The sequence below is a fragment of the Eutrigla gurnardus genome, assembly GCF_963514095.1.
Source record: "Eutrigla gurnardus genome assembly, chromosome: 1".
NCBI lineage: Eukaryota > Metazoa > Chordata > Actinopteri > Perciformes > Triglidae > Eutrigla > Eutrigla gurnardus.
The window spans coordinates 32749588-32769801 of NC_139915.1; the positions used below are offsets into that span (position 1 = coordinate 32749588).

At 41.1% G+C, this 20214-nt stretch overlaps 2 protein-coding genes and 1 long non-coding RNA gene across 3 annotated transcripts in view; 2 read left to right on the forward strand and 1 right to left on the reverse strand.

Annotated features, from left to right (window-relative positions):
• The window catches only part of tspan4a (tetraspanin 4a), a 126622-nt gene extending 121127 nt beyond the window's left edge, over positions 1-5495 (reverse strand). The window contains exon 1 of the mRNA XM_084008719.1: positions 5437-5495. The gene's annotated coding sequence lies outside the window, so the exon portion shown is untranslated. The remainder of the gene's footprint in view (positions 1-5436) is intronic.
• Positions 1-8123, forward strand: part of LOC311012922 — a 131561-nt gene extending 123438 nt beyond the window's left edge. The window contains exon 5 of the long non-coding RNA XR_014597083.1: positions 7325-8123. This is a non-coding gene — a long non-coding RNA (uncharacterized lncRNA). The remainder of the gene's footprint in view (positions 1-7324) is intronic.
• A 1901-nt stretch (positions 8124-10024) lies between these two features.
• taldo1 (transaldolase 1) lies at positions 10025-20145 on the forward strand. Its single transcript, XM_084013146.1, has 8 exons — positions 10025-10139; positions 14177-14300; positions 14392-14499; positions 15352-15483; positions 16764-16939; positions 18695-18892; positions 19487-19632; positions 19736-20145. Exons 1-8 carry the CDS (start codon positions 10040-10042, stop codon positions 19766-19768), a joined length of 1017 nt encoding a protein of 338 aa, XP_083869272.1. The 5' UTR covers positions 10025-10039; the 3' UTR covers positions 19769-20145.
• Positions 20146-20214: the final 69 nt, after the last annotated feature.

Consider the following 20214-nt stretch of genomic DNA (forward strand, 5'->3'; position numbering starts at 1 on the left):
TAACTAGAATGTAAAGCCTGTCAGCTGGGAGGACGACGTGACTGCTGGCAGTGAGACATGCAGGAGGCTGTGATGAGGCTTTTCTTTCTGTGTTCAAGTGGGCGTGAGACTGGGAGGCGCAGTGAGACGGTGTGGTTGTGGTTACATGGCGGTGGTTTTCACTAACAGAGGGGACAGAATAGACCCTTCAGACTGTTAGGGGCCGTGCCGGTGGCGTCCTGGGAGGACAAGCGGAAAATACAACAACATCCGTGTGTGTGAGTGTGTGTGTGTGTGTGTGTGTGTGTGTGTGTGTGTGTGTGTGTGTGTGTGTGTGTGTGTGAGATGTCGAGTGTTTCCAGCTGAGTGCAAATTATCACTGCTGTGACTTTGGCTGTCAAACACACTCTGTTTTTATTTCCTCTTTGTCATCGTTGAGGGCAAATCTGTCGCCTATAGCTAGCTATATATATATATATATATATATATATATACATGCAGACAGTTGCCCATAATATTTTGGACACAATCCTCTGTTTATTCCTATTTAAATGCATCAATAATCACTTTTGACCCATTTGATCCATGATTTACATTATGTGTCACAATGACCCAGGTGGAATTAATTCTGGCATCACATCGTTTGTTTGTCGCTATAAAAGACCAGACATTTGCAAATTATTCCCATTTCATGGACAACCCTGTATATGTAGTTTATATATGTTTCAATGTGTTAAATGTGTTAAATGTTTTTTGTCCAAATGTCAGTTATTTAACTATATTTCTTCAGGTTGAGCGAAAGCATTTTGACAGTTTGCAGCTAATGACGGTTAAATGCTAACACAAAGCTAACATCAGGTCGCTAACAGCTAGCTTGTCCCAGCCCGTCATCATTTTAGTTATTCGTTACGCCCCGGTAGACAAAAGGACTTAAATAATCCTTTTACACGTTCTAACATTTTCAGTTAGCTACAGGCATTCTGTCGGCTTTTCAGGCCTTGGCGCCGATTGTTGCGTTTCGCTCCGTCTCCATGGTAACTCCGAAGGCTTAGCGGAGTAGCATAAAATCCACAAATTGTCTTTTGTTTCGCTTGCTGAACAAAACAAGATATTCCATTTTTAATTAGCGAGCTTTAGAGGTTCAGAGCCCCGTCTCCCTCCGTCTCCCATCTTTATGCTAAGCTACGCCTAATTAGCGGACGGATGGGGAATAAGTCGTTCCACTGCTCTGCTTTAAGGTGATACCGTTGTTATTACGTTAACAGCAAAAAGAAGGAGGTATTAAATACTGCCTTCATCACATTAATAGTTGTTTCATGTGTTTTTCCACACAATTAAGCTGTATTAATTCTGAAAATGTAATTTAAAAATTCCAATATCTGCGAACTTTGTTCATTTCAAAGATGTCTTTTAAAGTCTCTCGTTAGCTGTGAGGTTTTTTTAAGCGGAGACTTGAAGTGAGCAGAGAGGAACTTTCCTCCTCCGGCTGACGGATGTGAAAACGGCCTTCGACTGTCAAACGCTGCACATGCATCACTCTGCAGGGCGAAGCTCAGACATCAACGGGCCGAACGCACCTTTGAGTAGCGGAGACGCCGCGTTTGATTGATAGCTACCCGCTTATCCGGGGGTGAACGGTGAATAACATCCGTCACCATCAACTTTACTGTCTTTGCATCCGTGCAGGCCTTTCTGTAACGCTTACTTTTTTAAATGTTGGTGGCTGAGTTCTTAAAACAAACACCAGCATCATTCCGACGCCCACGGGTGTCAGACTTTTAATCAACGTTATTGTTTTATATTTCTGTTTCCTGCCGCCTCGTTTGACCCAGCACACCCATTGCAGCGTAATCTCCCAGTATCTTATCCAATAAGGGGCACGTCGGTCAAATTATTAATTTTAACTCTGTAGTATCTCATATCCGGAGGTGTCAAAGTACAGATGATCTCTACTCAAGTAGAACTACAGATACTGGTGTTCAAACAGAAGTATTGAGTCAGCTTCTTTACTGAAGTGTAAACGTGTAAAAGTGCAGGTTCTGAAATGTACTCAAAGTAAAAAGTATCCCTATAGGATATTCATACTGGCTGTATTTTTAGCAAGGCTAATTAATAATCGATGATTCCCCTTAAATGCATTAAAACTAAAGTACGAGTGTGGAAAAAATGTGAGGAGTAGAAAGTACAGATATTTGTTTTTACTCAAAATACTCAAGAGTACTCAAATAAATACTTGAGTAAAAGTACAAGATACCTGAAAATTCTGCTTAAGCACAGCAACAAAGTATTTGTACTTCTTTTGCTTAAACATTAGATGCATTTCTCAACCCCAGTATTCATGCGATCCCTTCTACCGGGGCAGCAGCGAACATCACAATCATAAAAAAAAGGTGAAGAAACGTGCATGTATTCGACATATCTCATCTCCTGGAGAGAAAAGTGGGCCACGAGAACACGAGGCTGGAAGCACTGCAGCCGTGAAATACACCAAACCCAAGGGGAGACCGGCAGCGAGAGCAGAGCGGAGAAAGATTGTGTGAATTTAAAGCAGTTCCACTTCCAGTTCCACGCACCTGCAGCACAAAGCAGCCTTGTGGTCTCCAGCCTCAGTGGAGCCAGTGTTCATGGGTAATTATCCGGAGGGTCGCCACACCTAGACGAGGGCTCAAGAAAACACTCGACACCTCCTCTCCCTAAAAGAAACTTATGTTCGCTGCTAACATCCAGGTGGCTGGACGCCCGTACGAGGCTCTCAAGGCCGTTCGGGAACCAGTGATTGGACGCCCGTACGAGGCTCAAAAGGCCGATCGGGAACCGGTGATTGGACACCGATACGAGGCTCTCAAGGCCGATCGGGAATCGGTGATTGGACGCCCCTACGAAGCTCTAAAGGCCGATCAGGAACCGGTGATATGACACCGATACGAGGCTCTCAAGGCCGATCGGGAACCGGTGATTGGACGCCCGTACGAGGCTCAAAAGGCCGATCGGGAATCGGTGATTGGACACCGATACGAGGCTCTCAAGGCCGATCGGGAACCGGTGATTGGACGCCCCTACGAAGCTCTAAAGGCCGATCGGGAACCGGTGATATGACACCGATACGAGGCTCTCAAGGCCGATCGGGAACCGGTGATTGGAGGCTGAGTGGGCGGCTGCCAGAGTCGTCAGTTCGGCCACACTGGAGCTGACGACGTGTGAGGAGAGAGGAAGCTGCCTCCTCCTCCTCCTCACTGTCTCAGCCTGCACATCCAGGAAATATGCCTGACCGTCACCGCGGAGCAGCCGGAGATTTCACCAGCAGCAGTCATCGGGTATATTTAGACCGGGAGGGAGCGTATTTATAAAGGGAGAAAAATGTGGCCTTCAGGAGTTTAGTACTGTTTCATTCATCAACGTGTGACGTTCAGGAGTTTGATTCCGTTTTTTTGCTGGAAGAACCTACTTCGATGGCTGCGACCCACATTATCATTTTATTAAAAAAAAGCAGCTGTAAAGTTTTATAATACTTTATGGATTTTGTTTTGAAACTTGGTTGAAACTTTGTGAAAACAAAAGAGACATCGTTTTTAGGCACACGGGAGAAGTTTCAGTTGTTTGTAATCTGCAAACACACCACTAGATGGCGCCAAATCCTACACACTGCACTTTGATTACTAATTAATCTCTGAGTTTGATAATAAATTAAAAAATCCCATTTCCCAAATTCACATTACAATGCAGATTAATATATATCATTTTTTCCCATCCATGTCATAATAAAAGATCTACATTGATCTAACGTGTTCTCCCTGATGGTTGATATAGTCTGATTAGTTAATGAGCTCCTGCAGAGAGAGGCAGCTACAGATTTTTTATTTTAATTAAAAAAAGAGCAACACTATTGACTTGGCATTCGTCGGCCGATGGAAGTGAAAACGTCGGATTGGTGCATCCTTATTTACAGGTTTACTGTTGAATAAAAATGCTGAGTCAGATTTACTGTTGTTCGACCAGTCGTCAAGAATCACAAGCGAGTTCAGTTAATTAGAAGAAAACAAGCGAGTCCTCATATTTAAGAGGCTGATTTAGTTATGAATGAGTCCAGTGATTATGGCTGTCGATCACTAAATCACTGCCAGTGTAATAAACGATGGCAGTCTGATACTAAAATAAGCTCCTTCGAGGCGATGATAATGTTCAGAGACGGCCTGATTCTAATTTATGGTCATTTCTGAGGGTTGGAGTTGCAACATTTATTAAGGCAGGATTTATTGTAATGTCTGTTGTGTTAGACGGCATTAGTTAGAGATAAGTCCATTATAATCTTTATTTTGATAAAAGAGCAGCAGCGTGGAGGTCTGGGACTTCCAAAGGAAGGATGTTAACATTCAATATTTATATGTTTTTAGAGCAAAATCAATGGCAGCAACTTAATAAATATATAATGTATATAATCGATACAAGTTCTTTGAGGAAAGCGCAGCTGGAGGGGAGAGTTTTCCAAATCTGCTTCTTACTCACTTCTTGCAGCTGCATTGCATTCTGGTCTATTGTGGTTTCTGACGGCGGCTCGTAAAGTGGCATCTCTACGTCTGTTGAGATAACCAGCGAAGTGTTTCATTCTGAGAGTTTGAAGCCGAAAGCTGCCGTTTAGGTTTTTAAGACAACAACAACACAAGGCAACATCTCCTATCTGAACTGTGCTCTAGGACAGATTCCCCTTCAATACCGCCGCGCTGCCTTCATTAGATTCATGTTTAATGTGCCGCATGTTCGACGGAGCCGCTTCATCCGGGAGAGTTTAAGACCTTTCTAACCCGGCATAAGGGCACATTGTATGGCAGTGAGGTCCTCCTGCCAGTCACGCCTCTGAGAAGTCGGCCGGGCCTGATTTCCTGTAACCGCTCCAGAAAAAGGTTTAAAAAAACCTTCAAAAAACAAGGGAGGGAGTAAGCTTGAGGAATGGCCGGTATTCTGAAATGTTGTTCTTCTCCACAAGTTTATTTCTGTCTTTCATCGAGACCCGGGAGCGGAGGGGGGGGCATTCCTCTGGCCAATCAGAGAGCTTCATCCTCACACATCACCACAACACACTGATTGTGTTGACAACAATTTACAAGCTTAAAAGAAACAACAAAAACAAACACACTGGACGGTGTTTTTTTGGTTATTATGAACAAATCCTACAGGGCAAGCTGGAGTGTGATAAATGTAGTCCCGCCCTTAAAATCAACAACATTCATTCACTAATTCACCAGAAAGATAAATGGGAGGCGGGATCCAGTTCGTCCCTTCTCATTAGACAAAGTCAACCAGCAAAAGCCTCCATTTATCAGCGTTAAATCTCTAGAAACGCCCGGCTGACATCTGGGTCACAGCTGGAGGAGAGAATTTAAAGGTGGGAAGTGGAGAGAAGAGGGATTCAGAGTCAGGTGACGCGTTTCGGAAGTAAAGACAAATGTGAAAATGACTTACCGCTCACTAATTTCACTCTCTACTCTCCCGGTGTTCCCTCCTCTTCCCTCAGTGTACGACAAAAACTTCCAAAGTTGTTTCTCTCCAGACTCCCTCCCTCTCTCTCTCTCTCTCTCTCTCTCTCTCTCTCTCTCTCTCTCTCTCTCTCTCTCTCTCCCTCTACATGGATGCACATGTGACTGTCACCGCTCTGTCAAAACAGCAGAAAGGGCGACATCTAGTGGCGAGCAAAGCTATCACACGTCACAGAAGAATCATCTTTTTGTTGAGACGTCAGCCCCCGCTGTCAATATAACCCCCCCCCCCACACACACACACACACACACACAAAAAGTGATTTAAATGCAACTCTGATTCAGCCGGTGATTTAAAAAAGCAGCATCTGATGAATAAATCGCTGCGTGTTGTAATAAATACAAATGCAAACTGTCCACAGCTGCTGGGTGGTTTATAATCAAAATGTGTTTTTCATTAAAGTGTCCAAAAAAAAAAAAAGAAGAAGTAATATTGTCATCACATACCCCTGACAGCTTTTATTTTCCACAGCTCAGCCTATTAAAGGGGCAGTGTGCAGGATGGAGTTGCTAACGGCAACGTGTTCTTATTGTGGTCGGATCCCCCGGCGACACTTAGTTACACAGTTAATACAACGATGCAAACATGGTAACAAACAACAAAACCACTGAGTTAGGTGTCAAAACATCATGTTTGGGCTTAAAATAATAGAAGTAATAATAATATTGATACAAATAATAATTAGAATAATAATATTTATAATAAAAATAATAATTAAAAATATTTATAATAATAATGATGATGATAATAATATTGATAATCATCATAATAATTATGATAATGACGATGATAATAATAATCATAATAGTAATGATGATGATAATATGGAGAATGATGATGATCACAATAGTGATAATAATAGTGATGACGACGATGATAATAATTATAATAATAATGATAATCATAATAGTCATGATGATGATAATAATAATAATAATAATGATAATAATGATAAGTCAGAAATCATAGTTATGGACTCAGTCCTGAATTTCACAGATAAAGAGCCACATAAAGAGTTTTATTAAAACAGCCCATTACCACCTTAAAAAAAACATCATTAAAAACATCATAAAAACATATCAATAATTAAAGGTTATCTGTCAAACAAGTCATGGAAAATCTTTATTTTCAGTGTTAGATCATTACATTCTGTCTTTACAGGTAAAAGAGTCACTCAGGCAGAACTCTGCTAACAGAGTCCAGACCAGAACCAAGACCACATCACACCTTCCTCATATCTCTGCATTGTCTGGTGGATTTTAAAATCCCGTTACCAGTCTAGAAGGGACCGAATGGTCTCGGGGTCCAAATACATGTCAGAGTTAATTGTTGGTTATAAATCTTCATCAGACCCCTCAGGTGATCTGGGACCAGTTAACGCAGGGTTAATCAGGGGCGAGCAGCATTTGTTTCCTGGTCTCCTCACCTGTGGAAGAAACGCCCCGAACACCTGAGGAGCAGAAACTATCAGCTCATTTAAATCAAAAACATTGTTTACTGCAGCTTCCTCCTACATTTAAAAGACGGCTCACTACGTCTCCTCCGTGTTTTTATTCTTCTCAAATCACACTAATGTTCATGTATTTCCTCTGTAGAGCACTTTGAATTGCCTTGAGTATGAATGCTGCTTTACAAATAAAGGAATAATGATAATAACAACAATAATCACATCATAAGTCATAAATAAGAAACTAAGTTAAACGTGGGCGGAAAGAATGCTGGGATGAGTAAAGAACGGATTATTGCTTACTCTGTTTCCAGCAAATAAACAATAAACACACACAGGGGTTAACTTCAGGTTTTTATTTCACAGAGGCAACAAAAACGTTGGATTAAACAGCTGCAATCTGCAAGAGCAACTGAGGCAACCAAGACGGAGCAACCTGCTGCCTCCAGGTCCCACGAGGCCTCCGACTCCACCCGACCAGGAAGCTGCAACACTGGGTTACCACACATACACACACACACACACACATACACACACACACACACACACACACACACACACACACACACACGGCATGTATTCAAATGAAGAGTTTTCATTTGAATACATGTCTGTTAACACAACAGACAGAGCTGGGTGTCTGCGGCGACATCCCTGGGGGGAATGCTGCATTACGGCTTTTCTTCGTTGTATTAACATAAAAACTAGAACTACTTCTTTCTAAATCCTGAATCTGATCGACTCAGTCCAGAAACCTTTTCCTGGAAGCCACCCACCCCACCTGATGGACCGCTATGGGACCTTATTTTTATTAAATAGAGCATACATATGAATTGTGGCATGAATTATACACGTAAAATGTCTGTCAATTTAAAATATAATTTTCCAAAGTCAAGAAAAGCGTATAACAGTCGAAGTATAAGAGAGTGAAAATACGTAAGTAGCATCATGGAAGAAAAAATAAATGTTCCTACAACAAACTGAGGACTTTGTTGACTTGCATAATGATCGTGTAATTTATGGTAGAATTAAAATGCTGTCAAACCGGTTTTGTCTCTCTTATGTATTATTTTCATAAATAAGCTCCTTCCCACCGGTGCCGTACAGGCGGATGATTCTGAATTGCTGCCATTTCACAGGAAATTTGACCCTTTTGACCTCACGAGGCTGTGTGAGTATTCTTTATTATTATATCTCAATGCAGCAAACAATGTGAGGGAAAGCAAAAAGGAACCCGACATTCTGGCGAAATAAACAAGAACCCAAACAGAGAAGCTGGGCTGATGCTGGTTAAGTATCCTCACCGCACTCTTGCAGCCATTATCTGGTCTTGCCTTCGGCGTGGAAACGGTTAGTTCAAGGAATGTTTTCACACATGCCCTCTAATTATTACTAATCACCGGGGTGAGATATTGTTAAATATGTATATCAGTAAAGCAGACTTGCAAGGTTGGTGAAGGACGAATGTGATGTCATTAAGCTGCTGCAGCCTGAGGGAAGAAGTATTGTGTGTGTTTTTTAATACAGGCACGTACTAGGCAATTACAGCAAATGTACTGGTTTCGCAAATTAAATTGTTCCCATATAATCGCAAATAAGAGTCACGTTGGAGTAGCTGTTACCGGAGGGATCGGGGAAGTGGAGCGTCGGAACAATTAATCAAGCAATCAGAGTCACGTAAACGCCACTGCTCGGTTAAGATGCTGAGCCGGAAGCACTCTTTGTCCAATTAAATAAAACACACAGCACATTTTTTATGGAGTAAAAGGTTCAAAATGACAACTTAATTCCTTCAATAAACCTAATTGTACCGGCGCTTGACTCGATGACGAGAGGGGGGGATGCACAACGTGGATTTTGATCCAAAAGGGTGTGAAGCCAATGAAAGCAAGTTGGCTTCATATTGAGACGATCATTTATTCATTATGACCCTAATATACAGTGTGTGTGTATATATATATATATATATATATATATGCTGTGCATCCCTAGGGCTACTTCCTTTTACTAAAAGAACCTTTTGAATGCAGACCTTTTAACTGTAAAAGAGTACTTTGTACTGTGTTATTACTACTTTTACTCAAGTAAAAGATCTCAATACATCATCTTAAACTGGTTAACTCACAGGCATACTGTAGTTATGACTATCACTACATTTTGGAAACAAATTGTACTACATGTATTGTTACGTTGCAGATAATAATACATATAATCAATATTATCATTATTATGTATTCATCAAGCAAAGATCTTCTTTTGCTACTTTACATATATATTTTTTTTAAATACAGGATTTGTACTTGTTACAGTATTTCTATAGTGTGGTTTTGCTTGTAAGTAAGTAAGTACATTCATATACTTCATCCCCCACTTTTGACTTATGAAATCATGTGTCATAAATTAGATTAGCAAAAGTCATATTTATGACTGTTTCTGTACTTAGGTGCGATTTTGAGATAGTTGTACTTTACTTGAGTACATCCATTTTTTTCAACTACATTTCGGAGACAAATTGTACTACATGTATTGTTATATTGCAGATTCAGAATATTAATACAAAATGTAATCAACTAATAAATGATTATGTACTATTGCCGCCATACAGTACGTCATCAAGTAAACACACACACATTACAATAGTGTAATAATAATAATAATAACTTTATATAGCACATCACATATACACATCAAAAGAGAAACGATGAGCTAAAAAGACAGTAGAACGATAATCAGATAAAATGCATTCATTCATTAAAATTAAATAAAAAACACTATGCTTGTACTTAAGTACAATACTGTATATTAGTACTTCTTCCCCCACTTTCGACTTACGAAATCATACGTCATGCGTCATAAACTAGATTAGCAAAATGACGGTCTCTTTTAATTGTTTCCTTCAGTACTTCCAGTAATTCTAATGTCTTTTCGCGCGTGCGCTTCCTTGAAATCTCGTCCGTCCCGAGCGCGTCCCCGCTGACTCCCTCCCTCCCTCCCTCCAGCGTTGCGCGCTCCCGTCTCTCTGACATTCCGCCTGGCCTCACGTGCTTTCTGTGTATAAAAGGGTCCCGGTCGCTGCTCGTTATGTCCACAGAGTCACCAGACAAACGGCGGAAGATGGAGTCGGCGCTGAACCAGCTGAAGAAACACACCGTGGTGGTGGCGGACACCGGAGACTTTAACGGTAACGTAGGACGCAAACGCAACACAACGAGCTAGCGTTAGCCTGGCTAGCATGCTTACTTACACGAGCAGGAAGGACTTTTTAAATGTGAATGACCGCCGTGTCAGAAGTGATGGGACTCTCAACTGTTCGCATCACTTCAGTTAGACCGAGCTGCTAACGATAGCTAGCTAGCCGGTGAGCTAACTAACTCCTGTGGTGTTTTTCACGATAGTTTGCTGGGTCACTAAAGTTGATAATCTCATTAACTGATTACTAGTTTTTACCGTTTTATAGCTACCTATGTTAGCTGCACTGGTAAACTATGCTAGCTAGTATGACGTCTTCGCTAATACAATTAACAATACCAGCGTTTTGTTTACCACCCCGCCCCCCTTTAAAAATAATAAATAAATGAACTAAACCCACGAAGCATCGAGAAAGTAACGTTAGCTTCCACATGGAGCTATTGCGCATGTGCGAGATTTGACACTAGCTGGATTGTTAACGCGCAACAGGGTGTACAAGAAACAAGTGTTTTATCCTTCCTCGTGTTTGTCCCTTTCATTCGCCAATGAGGGTAAAAAAAGAGAGTTGATGTTTCTCAATGGGTTAGAATGAGGAAGTAATTTACGGTAATGCAATTATGATGCAAAACCAGCTGTATTTCCTCATCCAGAGCCTGCAGACTCAGGATGACATGACAGAACTGGTTTGGGTGCACTCTGGGGATCTGATGGTGTCTCTGATTACACAGCAGGCTGTTTGCATGGCCTCGTTTCTTTTTAATGTGTTAGTATAACCTTTTTTTTTTTGCAAACTTGGCTTACTGTCATTTAGACAAGAGTCTGTGTTGAAGCACTCATACAGGGAAAGGACACTAACACAGACTGCTGTGTGACTTCTGCAATCCAATAATGGTGTTTATTATAATAATAATGGGATTATTAGATGGGTATGACGAGTGTAAACACATACAAGGAATTTGACTCTGACTTTGTTGCTCTCAATACACACATATAGACATACAACTAAAATAAGAATAACAAACAGAATAAAAGTTAAACCATAACATTAGTATGGTATACCATAAATATACCGGACAACAACTACAGCATAAAAGATAAAGATTTAAAAATAGGAGAACATACTTTATAACATCAGGAGCTTCTGCCACCAAGCACGGCATCACCTTACTAACTAATTAATTATGAAATGATACATTTTCATTTATGGGCACCTTTCTAAATCCTCAAGGACACCTTTTTCAGTTAAAACCAGTAAATGCAGTTAAAATAGTAAAAACAAGTAAAATAATAAATAAAATGAAACAAAAACATCCATTAATTGATAGAGGATTAAGCAATAATGGAAAAGAATAATTGTTTGCAGCTCCTCTAATCCAATACAACACTACAACTGGAAATTAAAAAAATGATGAGTGCTTGCTCAACATAATCACAACCATTAGCTTCTCTCTTTTTTCTTTGAAGGCTGTTAAAGTCTGTTGTAAGATTTCACTGCATGTTAAGACACATAAATCGAGAAGCATCACTTCTGTTTCACATACGAAATGCAATAATTTGGTCAAACATGGCGTAAAACACCACATACTTGCATCACATACTGCGGGAGTGAAGGTCGTCTGTAATAGCTTCAAATGAAGGGGGAACTTGTGAAATTTTGCACAAGACCTCATTGTCCTGCACAGTTATTGGTTTAATATGAGTTTAGAGAAGATTCACTGCTGCTTCGGGCAGCTGACCATGTTTCGTAGGGCTTCGTAATATATGTACGATATCTACATAAACCATATTGCAAACTTTTTAACGTTAAGCTGCACATGTACCATAATCCGTTTATTATTATTGAGCGTGCGATCGCCGAGGAGTTTTTTAAAATGATCCCGGTAATTTGTCTGCGTGAGAAACACTAGATGTGGCGTGTGCTGCTTTGTCCTCTGACAATGTAAACAGACTGGTCTGTCTCCGTAACGGCCTGAATGTAAAGAAGCTGACTTGTTGTTCTATGGAGTGAAAAGGATTTATCATTCTGACTTCAAAGCAGAATATTTCCTTGTTCTTTTTTCCATATTTGCATGTTCTATTGTGGACCTTTTTGAAATGTTCTGTTAGTGCAAATAAGAAATATGCCTTTTTCAAGCTGACAGTTAATTTTGATGGCCTTGATGGTTTCTTTGGAAATCTGTAGTTCACATGAGAGAATCTGTGCTTAAAAGTTAAAAAAGCTGCTATTTAACAATAGTATTTGAATTTAAATTGAATTTAAATACTTCCTTTGTGTTGATTCTAAATAAACTTTACATTTAAATATCCATTTTATATATATATATATATATATATATATATTTTTATTTTTTATCCCGATCCGTGATTTAAATCTTATATCATGTCATCAATCTCTTAAAAACTTGCACAGAAAAGTCTAGACTGGTGTTATGGTATCTACAATCCTCTTTGCTGTATGTTCGAAGCTTTCTTTCTACTCTCAGGCTATTTATTTGCCAAGTTGTTGACATGTATTGTCCGTGGACAGTATGTGTAAAGTTTTTATATTTCATGCCCCAGGTGGTAGACAGACCCGACCTCATGTTTTTGTACTAATAGCAGCTCCACTGTGCAGATTCTTCTTGAACTGTTGATCACAAGTTGTCAACCCGAACCGTCTATTGTGCAGAAGGATCCACATTTTTTATTTTTTCCCCCCCGAAGCGGAGTTGAGAGATGACTGGATCCAGAACAGAGGCAGGCTTTGTTCCTCGTCTGAAGAGTTGGCAGCGCCGACTGGACGCAACAATCGAGCGCTGACATAAAAAAAAACAAAAAAAACACTGCGCTTTACGAGAGGGCCGCTCATGCATATAAAACCAGGTTCTGCAGTTCTGTCCCGTAAACTGCGACAGGATGGTTTTAAAGTAGAGTTCTTTAGCTTATGGCTCTCATTAAGACGGGCCCTGTGACATTTAGCAGCAGATTGTAATGATTACTCATCTCCTGAGTTAATTTATCATAACTTTTCACATAATTGTCATTAAAAAAAAGATTTTTCAGCACTGACAATTCAATTGGCTACTTTATCCATTAATTTTTAAAGATGCGTAAGATGCAGCATCAGCAGTAAGACTCTCATACTCGGTTAAGAAAAAGTCATAAGAATTCCCAGCAGCATATAATGACCCTTTTTATATTAATTAACAAAAGTGTTTTAAATCATTAATCATCGCCCTACTCCAGCCTTTTTCCTGAAGGTGGTGTTAAAACTGTAGCACTGAACAGGTTGGTTGTAGAGGACGGTACATTAATATTTATATACAGCAGATGGCGCCATTTTCTATCTGAATGCTCATTATAGTGTAGCTTAAAACTGGTTAAATTGCATCAGTGACTGACTTAGTCAGTGATGTATTTATGAAGGCTAATAGTAAAAACTAAATCGTCACATTTTAAGTTAATAAATCCAAACTTTGTCCTTATTAAATGTGTTACAGAGCAGGCATTTTGCTCTTTTACATTAGTTTTTATGGATGGACAAATAGTGTTTTAACTTGGATAAAGAGACATAATCAAACATATTAAAGTTGCTCAAATGTTTCTGTATCACGATGGTCTAAATGTTCATTTTAACATTGCCTCCACCTGCAGAAAATAAGGGATATAGTTAGTTATTTAGTCATTTTCTGAATTAGAAATCATCAGGAAGCCAAGCCTTATGATCAGCCTGGTCTACTGATGATCCACTGAGAATTTGGTATCAAATGTTGGGTTATTTTGAGGCTTTTTAGTAGAGCAGAAGTAGCTGGACATGAATACAAACTATCATACCAATCAAACAAGTTGCAGTGTGGGGGGTGTTTGGTAGGGGGTGCTAGTGCGCCACTTTTTGATGCCCAAATACAGACTGCGTTCACTAACTTTTATCCTGGGTTTGTGAATGTGTCTCAATGGATGATCCCATGTCTGAGACGGATCATGAGAAACCAGGATGTGAATGTCTTTTTTTTTTTTTTAACGACTCTTCTCTCGTCTCCTCTCCTGCAGCCATTGAAGAGTACAAACCTCAGGATGCCACCACCAACCCGTCTCTCATCCTGGCTGCTGCCAAGATGCCGGCCTACCAGCACCTGTTGGACCAGGCCATCAAATACGGCATCGCCAAGGGCGGGTATGAGTTTAATATATAATCGCAGCTACACCGTGTCCATAAAAATTCCTTTTTTTGGTGGTAAAGTTCACCGGCTTTCCTCTCGGTGCAGAACTGAGGAGCAGCAGGTCGCCAACACCATGGACAAGCTATTTGTGAGTTTCGGCCTGGAGATCCTCAAGAAGGTCCCGGGTCGGGTCTCTACCGAGGTGGATGCCAGGTAGGTCCGAACATGCCATAAGTGACAGAAAACTTGGTACCAAAGTGTTCATTGCATGCACACATTTGGAGATTGTTATATCATCTCTAAATCCTGAATATGTTGGATTAGACATGGAACGATATGAAAATGTCCTGCCAAGATTATCCCGACCAAAGTAAAGCTGACTGGAATCACCACACTTTTTGTTAAGAAGCAAATATTTGTATTGCATCATAGAGAGAGAGAGAAAATAAGGTAATTGTAAGGTCTCCCTTCATACATAAATGATCTTTTGATTACATGATACTTCCTGTATTTTTGTCATTCTGGCTCTAATTAAACAAGTTTTCATAAATCATAAGGTTTCCCTGCATTCATAAACGATAAATACATTTTTTAAAGTCACTCATGGCTCCCTTATTTTGAGTGTATTTTTTATTTGTTCAGAGCCGTGATTAAAATCTTATTTCGTCCCACCCCTATTTCTGATCCATCACACAATATAATTATATCTCCACAAACATTATGATTCATGACTTCTTAATTAAAAATGAATTTCCCTAATCCCTCTGCAGCCACAGTGCTGATCAATAATCGATAATTAAATAGCAAAATCTTACAAAATGCAAGTTTTTCCCCTAAAAAAAAAAACCCGCTTTTGATCGATTTTTGCAGCATAAGTTCATTATAATAAGAACCTGAAATAAACAAAGGAGCAGCAGTTTTTTTTAAAGTGTTTAACGCGGTGCCTCTCATGTAAGACACCGGCATTCAGTGCCTTGCTCAAGGGCAGGCGGATTATTTAATCAAACGTACTTCTGTGAAGATGGAGTGCAGCTAAATGTGTGACGGTTGTCTCTTTGCCAACAGACTCTCCTTTGATAAAGATGAAATGGTGGCCAAGGCCCTGCGGCTCATCGCTCTCTACGAAGAAGCCGGCATCGGGAAGGACCGCGTGCTCATCAAGCTGTCGTCCACGTGGGAGGGCATCCAGGCTGGCAGGTGATTGCCTGCCATTCCTCAAGTCACTCTCGCTTTAAAGTTTTTGAGCATTTTTTAGATACACTTCTCACAAAACGTTGATTTGGCTTTCGGGTTTCGAGTTCACACTCCAGTGATATTAAATCATCAAGTAGGACGTTAAAGTAGAAGCATGCAATGGTGATTTCCTCATCTCAAACCATGCATTGAAACAAAAGCCAGCAGCAGTGGTGGGTATACCACAACAAAACACGTCAATGTCTCAGTAACTTGTCATGTGACCAAAGGACGTCCACTTCTCTGCTTTCTGGGACTCTTCTAGTCTCTTTGTGTCTCCGTAGCAACCTGCTGATGACACTCTCAGTGGCAGAATGACTGAAAATACTGCTGTTGAGTGTGTAGGACCCAGCAGGGTTCTGGGTCGGGCTTGGGGGTTCAGACTCGTGGTGTGAGCGGGACCAGAGCGGGACCGGGCCGGTACTTTTAGAATAAAAATGCCGCCGCGGGTCGCGCTGATTCAGGATTCATGTTTTCTGTGTTCTCTCTTGTGATGACTTGAGACGGCGCTTCGTGAAAACATCAAGCCATGCGTGTGTCTTATTACGACTTGCCAAAATAGTAATTATTTTGATAGTTTACCAATCAATAAAAAGAAATCTGAGTGTCTGAGCGGCGCCGGTGAATCAACCAAAAACTCTTCCAGTCTTTTTAATTCAGTCTGTTTTACTGATGAGAGGAAAAACCTGTTGAGCCTGTTAACTCAGCCTGAATTCACGGCTGATGAGAGGTGATTAAAAGGATCAGACATCCTGTTAATTCTGCTTGGATGCATTTATTTGATCCATCTCTGCGTAACTAATGTTTTTAAGAACACCTGCATACAACAAAGGTGTGATTTATCAAATGCGTGTCTCTTTTTAAATGGCTGGTGAAGTGAATAGAAGGTGGAAATGTTCATTTACACACAAATGCACTCTTCTCGTGATTTATAGATGAAGCTTTTTAATTGGGTTGCTGTGGTTTGTAATTTCTGTTTTATCCCCAGAAAATAAGTTTGGGAAGCGCTGCACTCGGCTCTTATCAACTTAGAAAAAATAAAATTATGATCGATCGTGTCAGAATATTTTCACTCTGTGATATACTGTTTACCTCTCTTACAGGTTTCAATCTAGGTAGATTTGTATCTGCATTTAGAAAACTGTCTTTTATTTTCTCTGCCTTGTTTCCCATCACAAAAACAGGAGTGCATGTTCATATCTGCGTATTTTTAAAGAGTGAAATGTGTTTGTTTTTGTGTGCAGGGAGCTGGAGGAGAAGCACGGCATCCACTGCAACATGACGCTGCTGTTCTCCTTCGCTCAGGCCGTGGCCTGTGCAGAAGCAAGCGTGACGCTCATCTCGCCCTTCGTCGGGCGGATCCTCGACTGGTACAAGGAGAGCAGCGGCCGCTCGAGCTACGAGCCGCACGAAGACCCAGGTAACGTGGTCATCGGAAGACAACGGCTCACTTTAAATGCTCTGCCTTCTTTTCATCATTGTACGTTATTATATCAATAACCAGACATTAAACAGAAGTGAATACAATATCCCTTAGATGTCAATTTATTAAACATTAAAACAGTAGGGTGTTTGCTCTTATGTCAACTATAAACTGACGGTTTAGATTTACTATATTATAAATACAGGCTCCACAGTGGGAACACAATGCACCAAAAGTCAGTACACCTTTCATTCCTGCCCATTCAAATCTTTTATTCGTATGTCGACCTCTGTTTTTGACGTCAGGCTGAACCCTCCTCATGACGTTCTGTCATTCTGTAGAGACATATCTTTCAGCTTTGCTGGAGGGTTTGTGTTGCTCTACTTTTTATGTATTTATTTATTTTAACCCCAAAGGTGTTTCATTGGATTAAGTGAGGTGACATACTTGACCAGGTCCTATTTTTCACTCTTTCCTTCTTTTAGAAACTCTTGCATGATATTGCCTGTGTTTGGATGGTTGTCATGCTGGAGTATTCCTCTTCAGCCGAGCGTCTGGAGGCTGGCATCTTGTCAGCACGTATTTTTGGTATCATGCAGCTCACAGACTATGCATTCACCGTGGTAGTCCTGGCCAGCGTTCACGCCAAACATGCTGGACCCCGTCAGAGCCCAACAAATATATCGGGCTTCATTTCCTCTTAAGCAAAGTTTAATCTTTGTACTTTTGTGCCGAAGAGCAAGCAAGGGTTTCTTTTTTTCTTTTTCCTGGACGCCGTAGAGGTTGATTTCATGTCCTTCATACTGTCAGCGCTGTCACAGAAACTCAGATTACTGTTCCCTGTCCCGAGTCTGAAGCACTCGCCCCCCCATTAGTGGTGCTATGACTCATTCTATACCTCCTGATTACTGCTACAGCTGATTTTAGTTGGTCGCCCATCTTCCTGTATCCTTTTCCATCTCATTGTGAAGTCTCACAGTAAGATTTCTTTCAATTATTTTCCATGTGGAGCCACGATGCAGACGTGCAGATACGATGAGCAGAAGGCCAAACAATTAGCAACGTTTTCTCTCATCTCTAAAATTAGCCTGTTATCCAAATTTTGCGATAAAATTGTGTTCGTATAAGCACAGTGTCGCCTTTTATTCATTAAAATTTTAATTGAAATTGGAGTACATTAAGACAGCACAACATATATACATCTTGATGCTGTTTGAGGGGGAGTCCAGGGCATTTAATGTCAGGCATACCGATGCACTTGACAGATTCTAGGCGACGTCAGTGAAGTGACACCCGAGGCCGCACACCAACGCCTCGCTGTGAAGCCAGCCTGTCGGGTTAAATCAAACGTCCTGACGCTGTTGTGAAGCTTCATTCAGGCACGCCGAACGTGGAACGCCAAACCCAGCACGTTCGAAGGGCACACGACATTATGATGGTCGGTTCCCTGCGCAGAATGCCGTTCATCTCGTTGAACTGGCACCTTCTCATCCAGATACCAGGACGTGACCCTGGACCGGATCCTGAACCCTGAAGGCTGTGATCCAGATGGCTCCTTGCATGGAAGCCTCTGACATGTGACGTGTGCAGCGCTCTGATTGGTCTGAACGTCTAGATTGCGCATTTACCAGCCCTGCCCCCACTTTGTGCTCTCCACAAACATGGAAGAAAACTCTGACGCAACATAGAAATGTATTATTTTTTAATAAACGTTAACTTTTGTTGCTTTTATGCTGCTTCCTTCCCCCCCAGGTGTGCTGAGCGTGACCAAGATTTACAACTACTACAAGAAGTTTGGCTACAGCACCGTGGTGATGGGCGCCTCCTTCAGGAACACGGGGCAGGTGAAGGCCCTGGCGGGCTGCGACCTGCTCACCATCTCCCCCGGCCTGCTGGCCGAGCTCAGCCAGGACCACAGCAGCGTCACGGCCCTGCTCACCGTGGACAAAGGTACCGCAGCCAGTCAGCCACAAAGCACCGAAGGGACCAAACACGGAGCCATGGGCTTGTACTTTATATTAGAATGTTGCCCTCCCTCCTTTATATGTTGTGACTAGACGATGTGGGACTATATGAAAATCACATCACGATTATCATGAAGTAATTGTGATTCGCAATATTATCCTCATAATCATCCAACTGTGTACTGAAACATACTAGAATCACTTTACATTGAGATTTTAACATTAAGTCACTATTCAATGATATTTACAAATTATCCTGACGATGGAAATTCACCACGATTGAAGATTGGGTTTACGAAAAAAAAATCCTATATAATATTCCCATCCCTACTCTGTTCTTACGGCATTCAGTGCATGCTAGACAGACAGCTGCTGTACTACATAATCAAATATACATTTTCATATTAAAATGCAATACGTGTTCTTTTGTAGAAAAACACGGATTTGTTGAAGTTGTGAAAAGCTAATTATGGAAAAGCTTCAAATAAAACCAATATGGTTTGAGTGTTAATTGCAAAGTGAGCCTTTTTTTAATATATTAACCCTGAAAACTAAGAGCTGTGATGGTTTGTTCCTGCAGCGAAGGCCTGCGACCAGGAGAAGGTCCACCTGGACGAGAAGGATTTCCGCTGGCAGCACAACGAGGACCGCATGGGCGTGGAGAAACTGTCCGACGGCATCCGCAAGTTCGCCGCCGACGCCGTCAAGCTGGAGACCATGATCAAAGTTAGTTTGTTTTTTATGCGTCTGCAAATAAGTCCATGTATGTGGAGATGATTTCATGTTTGCTGACTCCCTCGGTTGCTGTTGTTTTTTTTTTCAATCGCAGGAGAAAATGCTCAACGTGAAAAACGGCCAGTAACGGGCGGGTTTGGCGTCGGGACGATTCTTCAACGAGGCGAGAGGCGGTCCAAGCACTTGAAGGCCTTTCTTCTCCCTCCTGACCAAAAATCCTCTCTTTCCCTGGGATCAGTCCGTTTTCTGACCAAACACAGATGGTCATTTAAAAACGTGTGGATGTAAAAAATAGTCTTAATATTTCCTAGAATTAAACCAGAAAGGGAAGCGTGTTTAATAGTCTCGTTTGAGTATTGGACCCTTTTTGACAGGAAATGACCACGTTTGTTCTATCGAAGCCATTTGGACAGAGAACCTGATAAAGACCAACATTGTACCATCATTCCTCAGAATATATTTTGCCTTTTTTCAGTGAATAAAATAATAAATCAGTCGTCTTAGCACAGCTGTGTGTGTCTTTTTTTTTTTTTTTTAACAGATCTGTGAGGCGTCACGCATGAACGACTGCAC